This window comes from Aptenodytes patagonicus, chromosome 22, assembly GCF_965638725.1.
Source record: "Aptenodytes patagonicus chromosome 22, bAptPat1.pri.cur, whole genome shotgun sequence".
NCBI classification, from domain to species: Eukaryota; Metazoa; Chordata; class Aves; order Sphenisciformes; family Spheniscidae; genus Aptenodytes; species Aptenodytes patagonicus.
In genome coordinates, this window is record NC_134970.1 from 4727212 (window position 1) to 4736803 (window position 9592).

The 9592-nt window shown below is 53.3% G+C and overlaps 1 protein-coding gene across 1 annotated transcript; it reads right to left on the bottom strand.

The window, feature by feature from the left end:
* Nucleotides 1-2737: 2737 nt before the first annotated feature.
* RPS10 (ribosomal protein S10) lies at nt 2738-9340 on the bottom strand. Its single transcript, XM_076358171.1, has 6 exons — nt 9282-9340; nt 8000-8149; nt 7338-7509; nt 3826-3903; nt 3380-3435; nt 2738-2825 (listed from the first exon to the last, which is right to left on the bottom strand). The coding sequence occupies exons 2-6, from the start codon at nt 8147-8149 to the stop codon at nt 2784-2786; spliced, it is 498 nt and encodes a 165-aa protein (XP_076214286.1). The 5' UTR covers nt 9282-9340; the 3' UTR covers nt 2738-2783.
* Nucleotides 9341-9592: the final 252 nt, after the last annotated feature.

The following is a 9592-nucleotide window of genomic DNA, read 5'->3' on the forward strand; positions in this document are numbered from 1 at the left end:
GCCTCATCCCTCCCTTCACTTCCAGCCGCTCCGCCGCCGTTGCCAGCGCTCCGGCCGCTGCCGACGACGACGACCGCGACGCCATCTTGGGGCACGCTACGCAAACGGCGTAGAGCCGCCGGGAGGGGGAGGCGGCGGCTGCCCCTTGCCGCTTCACGGCGCGCCCGCCACGCAGACGGCGCAGCCCGGCTTCCAGAATCGCTCCCCCCCGCGCAGACGGCGCCACCACGCCTCCGCCTCCTCCCTCCGCCTCGACGCAAGCCCTCTGCGCCAGCGGCGCGGCGCAGGCCGCCTTCGAGAATAAGGCGGCTGTTCGTAAGCCGCCGGGCGGCTGCGTGCTGGGGCGCCCTGGCAGTTACGCAAAAGGCGCCGGGGCCGGCTCGGCCCCCAGCGCCCGCCGCGCACATGGCTCCGCTTTGACAGCGGCTCTACGCAAAGCGCGCAGACGCTGGGAAGGCAAGAACGCCCATCTTGCGCAAGGCGGGGGGGCGGCTTACGCCAGTGGCGGAGCGCGGGTGCGGGGGTCCCATTGTACCCCGTGGGCGGGAGCGGAACAAAGCGGGGGGGAAAAGGGGGGGCCACGGCTCTGCACCCCGGGGCGGGGAGGTGGGGGGTCCTCTGCAAGCCGGGTGGCCTCAGCCTGGGAGGCACCAGCACCGAGCCGCCTCACGGGGGGGGGGAACTTGCAGGGCTTCCCCCCACTATCGCACACGCTCCTTGCTCCCCACGGGCCTTTCGTGGGCATTTTTAGGCTTCAGCCTGAGGGCACGATTTCACCGGGCACCCCATAAGCCCCAAAATTGCACCCCAGGAGTGGCTACCGTCAGTGTCACCCTGCTGCAATGACACCCACACCCAGGGCTCGGCTTGTTTGCACGGCCGCCGCAGGTGGAGGGGTGCTGCCGTCTGCCACAGCCCCGCACGGGCCCACCAGGCAGTTTTGCGTGTTCCCCCAGGAGGAAAACCCTGGCAAAGGGTCGAGTACTTCTCCGAGCGGTATGTGCCCAACACTGGTTTGGCTTCAGCAGCCCGGCCTCCGCTCCGCAACAGGAGACAGTCGAAAATGGAGGGTAAGCCTTTAACACCTTCCAACCCCATACATTGGCAGAATAAAAGGCTCCTTTGCCAGGTGTGGATCCCACTGGAGACCCCCCCCCAGCGGAGGAACCATCCAGAAAGGAGCCACCGTTAACAGCCATGCCTCTCAGACCCCCCGTCCATCAGCTCAGGCGGCTGAACGCTAAAAAGCTTTGAGGAGGAGGATGGGATCCGTTCTCTACCGCACAGAGCTCCTGTCCCAGGCTGAACAGACTGGTGGGTTAGGAGACGAGGATGAGATTAAAACATGGAGGTAATACTTCCTTTGTGGAAGAATCTATTTAGACTGGGGTTCTTCACCCCAAAACAAGTGATTTTTACTTGCTCATTGGGATCTTCTCTTTAAATCTTCCCTTTAATGAGACAAATGTTCTTTTAGAAGAAAACATTTAGCACTTCATACCAATTGCCACACACTTAAGTACTCCAAGTGATTTTAAATAGTTGCTTCATTTCACATGACACCAAACGTTTTGCTGAACACAACACTGCTTCCCAAACAGAATCACAACTGTAAATGGATAGGGGCAAGTGTAAACATTACCACTACACTGTAGGATAAAATAAGCAGAAACTTAAAACAAAAAGCCCCAGTAGATGCAGACAACCCAGAAACTCAAGAATATCACTAGCAAAGTTGAAAAAAAGAGCTGCTTTAATGCACGCTCCCATTAAGAACAAGGCTGTGAAGTGCACCTTGGCTAAATCCAGTCACCTGGATTCAGCAGGTTAGTCTGGATTAGGTTTAGCTAAATCGCAACCTACAAACTTCAACAGAGGCAGATGGATCAGTTAAAACAAAGATTCTGAACACCTCGTCTCTCCCTACAGTTCCAACTCCCTCAGAAATAAAATGAATTAAAAAAAAAAAACCCAAAACAAAACACTCATGCCCACCATTTCCCTCACCACAAACTAGGACTGGAATGAACTCCTCCCCCCCCCCCCCCCCCCGAGTTACTGTCTAGCACTTCTGTGATATTAAGGCTGCCCTGAACAAGATACCATTTACCAGGCTGCAGAAACCCATTCCCAATTAGCATTATCCCATTATTAGTTGGCGGGTGACATCTACTGGTAGGCTGCACACTGCCGGGGACCTCGGGCTGCGCCTCCCCGCCCCAGCTCTGCTCAGCTCCAGACAGCAGGTGCTGTCACAACCACCCCATCTTTCCGAAGTCACGGTTAATTAACCCAGTGATTTCAGAACTGGGAGAGAGGAAACGCTCGCCTGCCTGCACCGGTTGTGTCCGATTCAGAGAGGGCCTCAGGGCAACACAGCTGAACTTGCTGAATTTTCTGTCTGCGGAATAGAATTGTCTCTCAGGCCAGATTTACTGCATTACTGGGAATTACTAGAAATGAGTGTCTTCCTGGGCAGAGTGGAAAAACTGCCTGCAGCACTTCCGCGTTGCCATGAACCAACACTCCTCATTCCTCTGTAAGAATCCCCTCTACACACTAGCAAAACCCTACATCAGTAACCACCCAACCTACAAAGTTCCTTCCTATAACCTGCTTTCTAATCACAAGTTATTCCACTACTGTTGTTACACATGCCAAAGACTTGAGTCACTTCTCTGCTACGCGAGCTCTAGATTTATGCACTTAAAGAAGACACAGTGATACAACCCAAGGGGGCATTTTCACCTATTTTATTATACACAAAACATGAGCAGGAAGTTCTACTGAGGAGGCTGACCACGTCCACGACCAAATCCACCTCTCTGCAACAGAAAAGGAAGAGCATTAGAAGTCACCATATTAAGCAAGCGACAGCGGCAATTACACAGCAGCAAGAACCACCAACATCATAAAAGAGCTAGCTGTCTTTCCTCGACATTGCATTACTTTGGTAAGCATCCCCTGCTCCAAGCATAGCCTAACTCTGATCTGTTTGAGACTAGCTACCTGACACAGGTTAACCAGATGAGTGAGTCTAAGAACAAAATCAACCCATCCTAGCCAGCTCTGTGGATCGTGTCTGAAACTCTTCCATTTCTGAAGTATAAAATCATGCGTTTCCTCCAGAGAGCTTGGATTGCTTCTCAAATGTGTCACTGGCTTCCCATCACAGCAGCGAGGCCATCACGTGGTTTCCCCAACAGGAATGCAGCAAGTGAGCTGGGCGTAAAGGCTAACAGTTGCCAGCCCCTCTTACACCATCAGAGCCAAATACCTAACCCCAGCACCACACTGAAGAGCACGCGGATATGACCTATCCAGTTTCTCCTAATCAAAGCCTCAATAAAGGAAGCAAATCTCGACTGCAAATACTCACAAACTGGAATTCAGTGGCTGCTCCGGCACCAGCCTCAGCCTTCTTGTCAGCACCAGCTGAAGAGAGAAATGAGTGAGTTACTAACCAAAGAATACACTCCCCGAGTACAGCGCTCCTGCTTGGAATCAAAGGTTTACAATCAAAGACGACAAAAACTGAGGCAAAATATAGCAAAGTAAAATAGCTATTGAGACTGTTAGAGAGTTACTGAACCCACCCCAGAGAAAATCCCACAGTTCAGCTTGACAGAATTCCAGAAAAGAATCATATCCATGAACAGATACAGAGGAACTCTGTTGTGTAAATGCCTAAGGTACGCCAAGAGTCTAGTTGTCCCCTTTCCTTCTTGAAAGGAGGCCAATACTGAAGACATTCTCCCAAAGAGATAAGCTGCACAGAGAGCAAGGTCAGCCTGATATTCATCCAGCAACACGACAGACACTCACGTGGAACAGCACTGCGTCTGTATGTATCCCTGTCGGCTTCTCCCCGAGTAAGACGCGCAGGGCGTTCACCTTCCAGGCCTGAAAGTGAAAACAGCAACATCAAATACATTGCTTACCCAGGACACAAACAACTCATTCCATGGGTGACCTTGCATCTCAGGGTGGAAAAAAGCCCTCCAGTTGAGCATTAGATCTACCAGCAGAGCTGCACCTTAAGACAGCTCAGCGTATATAAACCTAAACAAAAAAAGTGATACAAGGAAAACTTCGCTTTAAGGGTGAAACCTGCTGATGTGCACCAGCTTGTGCTTGGGTTGAAGTTAAATAATGTGAAAAATGGATTTACAGCATCATCTCAGCAGTCTTCTGGCCTTCAAGTAAGAGCCAAAAATTAATGATAATAAAAAAAAAAAATCAGAAATACAGGGAATCTGTCACGTCCAACAAGCTTGTTCATAGCTAAGTCACAAACCGTGACATTCTGATCCCAACCTAAAATACAGCCACGCTATCGCTATCACAAATCCTCCACAACGGAATAGATTAATAAAACCAAGAGCAGATTATCTATGTAACATCAGATTAATATCAGACAGAACACTTGCAGGAAAGAAACAGATGTGGTGGAGCTGCCAGCCTCTGCGCCACTCTTAGGGGGTTCCCCCAGAGCATCAAAGATGAAATACGCTCCCACAGCACCAGGCCAAGGTCTTCACGCTCAGGCAGTAAGACACATTTAAGGGCAGTTGCTGCCCGGCGCACCACAGCGTACTAGCCGTCTCAAGCATGTTTCTCTCAGAAACACAGATCATGCACTTCTACAGGCTTGATTTATACTACAGGCACTACTTTTCCCAAACAAAAACCAGTTCTTATAATAGATGCTTTTATTACAAAGAGAAACACTAGCCACTGATGTGCCAACAGATTAATTTATCCTTCTACGTCCTTCCTTTCTGTCAGGTTAAACCATTATAGCACATCCCCTAGACAATGGACTGGTTTTTTTAAACTTCAGATCTGTCCATCCTTAATTTCTAAGGGTTCAATTACATCTGTAACAGAGACACAAATTGCAAATATCAAATACACAGTAGTCTAAAACCTGCTTTAGACTAACTGTTCCAGCTTTCATACCAAGCCTCACTTGAGAAAATCAGTAGCACTGCATGGAAGTACCAGAAAAGGCCCCAAACCCCCAAGAGATCAAGCAAGACCCGTAAGCTTGGATTCAGCACCACCATCCACACACACCTCTGCGACTCCTGGTCTGCTGCAGCTTAAGGCAGGTAATCCAGAGAGAAACAGCACAGGAACAGACAATTTGTGCAGGCCTGCCAGCTAACCCTGCCAAGGTGTGGACTGAATGAGGTCACTGGCACCGCACTGAAAAGGGCTGTGATGCCGCAAAGTGAAGCTTCCTCGCTGCAGAAACCCTGAGCAAATTTTAGCCAGGAACTGTAAGCCCCACCCTCCCATTAGAGATGCAGTTTCTTTACCTCGCTGGATAAACACCGCATCTAAAGAATACATTTGATAACATCCAAAGCTACTCAGAGATCAAAGAAACCATCATCTTCTTCGTTTCAATGCAATTCTTTCCTTTGAAGCAGATGCTGCTACAGTTTTGTTAGGCTAAAGAAACAAGTTGCAGGAGATGGAGGTGAACTCCTCAGCACCCCATGCCCACAGCCTCCTTCCCCAGCGCAGGGTCCAGTACTTGCTGACGGAACACGATGCAGCTCAGAAGCAGGAGCAGACCCCTGCCACATACCAGACAGAGCTTTGCCATGCAGGGCTCCCCTTTCACAGAGTGAGTCCTTCTTTAAGGGCAGGATGACATCCTACAACATCATTCTTGGTAAACACAAGAGGCAACGCCACACAAGGCGGACAGACCCACCACCTCCTGCCTTGAGGGAGAAGAAACATTTCTTGCCCCTAGAGACCTGGCAATGCTGTTCTGCCAGCCACGGCTGCAGTAATTTTCTCTCTCCTTTCTCCAAGTATCCAGAAGTTTTTATCTCCCCAAAGATCTTCTGGGCAATTTTACAATCCATGTTCTGCACTATGGCGTTTCTTCTCTACGACTGGACAAGAAACCAGGAAAACCAAGCAGAAGGGATTTTGCAGAGCATTTCGAAACGCATACAAGCAACGTAACCATCCTTCCTATTCTGAATTATTAGCTTGGAACACAGTAACCTTTTCAGAACTGGACTGAGGGGCATGGTGGCTTCAGCACATTCACCTCAAGTTTATTTATACTGCACTACTATATGACATTGCTCACCACACATGACATCAAAATGGTTCACAAGCCATTCATAGGCCAATATCAAGCATCCGCAAGGAAAAAGCGTAGCTTCTGCCTTGCGTGGACTAAACAGGCAGATTTGCAACCCAACCTTTATTATTTAACATTGCTATTTGCAACCGGAGAAGAGTACTTTCTGGAAATACGTTTCAGCCATCTGCAGGTGGGTCTACACCACATTTTGTAGGGAGGGGCCTATAAAGAGGCAGCTGCGGGCAATCTGAGAAGTCAGCATCAGCAACACATCCGTTTGCATGACCAGCATCGCCTCCACGTTGGGGTACGAAAAACCCACCAAGAAAAAAAAAATCAGAACTACAAGCCCAATATACCACATGTATTTGTTGTACATCTTTTAAAAAGCGAAGGCAGCTTTAATAATCTGACTTGCCTAACAGCTCGTTAAGCGTACGTGATAAAGCCCGAACTGTGGGTATCCAACCTGACCGCAGGTACCAGAGTTGGACCCCCATGTGAAGCAGATCCAGCACCCAGGCTTAGCTTTCGCTTTCAGTCATCGAACCCTGTGCCCGTGTGCTACACCCCAACTCAAGTTTGGTCCCCGTCTCGGCAATCCTAGCCAAGGCAACTCAACTCGCACACAACAGCCGCCCAGATAGTTCTTCTAAGGGTAACTCAGCCAGAGACAAGGTTCTCTGTACCGGCTGGACGAGACAGGCAGCGCACACACCGTCTTCCTGAGGGAGAGCTGCGGCGATTGCTGCAGGCTCTTCCCAAAAGACAAGAACAGTTTTTGAAAAGCCCTGGCAGCTAGAGACATCCCCCGTCTCAGACCTCAGCCACGTCTGGGCACCGACTGGTACCTCGAGCCACGGCCTGCGGTTTCAGCGCACCTGCTCTCAGTAATTCCAGTCACTTGCGTTACCAGAGAAGGCCGAGTCCCACACTGGAAGGGTTTCTCCCAGTCAGTCTCACAGCTTTCTTTAGCCCTCTCCAACTTTTCAGTAGGCCGGTGGCCATCAGACTAGTGCCAAATACAAAAGCAATAAAACCTACACATGCCTCCTTGATCTGTTAATGCTTATACATCCAAAAATCACAGCAACTCACACCAGTCTGCTCTGGAAGCTGACGTTCAGCTGACTCTCCACCCCACCTGCGCCGTCTAACACGCTTAACCTCGTTCCCTGCTTCCTCCCGCTGACTCGGCAGTCACCTCTCAACCACCGCTTACCTTTGGGCCGTGGTCTGCCAGTCTCTGGGCGGCTCCGGCGCAAGGTTGCGGGGACGATCTCAGGGGGAAGGTGAAGGTAGTCGCGCAGGTACTGGATGCCCTCGTTGGTCAGATACCAGTAGAAATGCCTCCACGCAAACTGCTCTTTCACATAACCACGGGATTTCAGAGACTAGAGAGAGAATTCTCAATCACTTCATGTATGATCCTCATCATCATTCAACATCTCCGACCAATACCCTCACCAGATGTTTTTACGAACACAAGAGCTTATCGGGGGTATGGGGGGAGTCAAAATTTAGAAACGGATGAAAGTTCACACGCGCAGGACAAAATTACAGCATCATTCCCATTCTGTGAGAAAACACAAGGCTACCACACACAGAGGTACCATAGCTTAAAAAACGGGAGCCAGAGATGCGGGTCCACAAAAGAATAACCTACGGTCTGTGGGGAACAACAAATCAAAGAGGAAATAGCGAGAATCAGGAAAATGGGAAAATAACTGTAATAGGAAAGAAACGGCAAATGCAAGGCAACGCCTGGCAATGTTCATTTGCTAACGGCGGACGATGTCTATTCGTAGGTGTGCACCAGTCCTGTGTGCCCAGATCCCGGCCGGCCGGCAGCCCGGCCCTCGCAGCCCGCCCTCACCTCCGTACCTGCATGGCTTTCATGACATGGAGGTTGGGCACGTTCTTGTCGACGAGCTCGGGGTGCTTCGGCATGTGGACATCTTTCTTGGCCACCATCACTCCCTCCTTAAAAAGGAGTTCGTAGATGGCAATTCGGTTCTTCTTGGGCATCAACATCTGAACAAGAGACAAGCAGCAGACAGTAAATGCTGCCGATTTAAAAGGAATGCATTCAGGAGTCTACCAGAAGTAACAACACGCTAGTTTGTATGAAAAGCCCAACACCTAAACAACACCCCCCAGATTACTGTCTCCTGTAAGAACTTTCTGAACTACTTTTCAACACCTGAGCTGCTGGGCAGCCCTTCCCATTGTCTTCCCGCAAAAGAAAAACTGAGCAGTCCAAACTTCTGGTCATTAACATTAGAGCACATCGCCGTATTAAAGACCATAAACTCTCTCATGTCAGTCAAAACAAGGGACAGGGGCTGACGCAGGTGGGGCAGAGACGCAGCTCGGGGCAAGGCACGTTTCGGCTCTACCACCGGGGCCGGAGGCCTGAGGACACTCGTGCTGCTGCTGCTGCTGTTAATTCACACTCAACTCGGGAACCCGGGAGCCGAGGAAGCCTCTCACACTCCCCTCCCGGAGCCGGGAGCGGAGCCAGGCAGCGCACCTCGCTCACGCAGGAGCGCACCCCAGGCCCCTAAGCGCGCACCAGCGCCGCGCTGCCGCCGTCGCACCCCAGCGAGGGGACACTCGGCTCCGGACGATGTTTCCCGACACGCCGGGCCCGGGAGCGGGACGCTCTGGCCCGAGCGGCGGGGAACCGCAGAGCTCCCGGTGCTCAGGGCACGGCGGCGTGCACGGGGCTGCTGAGCGGCAGGGCACCCTGGCCAGCCGTAGCCCCGTGCCGGCCCCGAGCAGGGCAGAGCCCGCGGCAGATCGAGGACCTCCCCCACGGGAGCCTCCCGGCGTGGAAGGCCCCGGTGCCACCGCTGGGAACTCAACGGGGCTCCCGCCGCGGCTCGTCCCTGCAGCCTGGGCCGGAGCCTGGAGCACCCGCTCCAGCCCAGGGCCCTCCAGCCCGAGGCCTGGCCCCCTCCGGTAACGGGGCCTCCCCGCGGCCCAGCGCCCCCCGGTCCCTCCCGCCCCGCAAACCGGGGCCTAGATTCCCCCCCCCATCCCGGAAATCCCCCCCGCGGGGGGCCGGGCCAGGGCTCCCCACCGCTGCCAAGCAGCGGCCCCACCGCGCCGCCCCGGGATGGCGCCGATGCGAGGCCGATACGGGCCCAGAGCGCGGCCTCACCGTGGCGGCGGCGGCGGGCCCGAGAGCGGAAAGGAGTGCGCACGCGCCGCGCGGCCGCTTCCGGCCTCCCGAAGGGCCCCCCGCCGCGGGTGGCCGCGGCGCTGCCTGAGCGGGGCGCGCGGGCCCCCTCCAGCCTGGGCGTGGGGGTGCCCGCTGCGGTGCCTGATGGGAAGGGTCACCGCCGCCGCGGGCAGCGCCGGCCGGGGCCCGGCGGCTCCGCGGGGTCAGCAACGCCCCCGGCCCCGAGCCCCCCCTCCGCCTCCCACCCCAGTGCCGCCCCCTCCAGGTCGCCACCACAGACATCCCCTTCC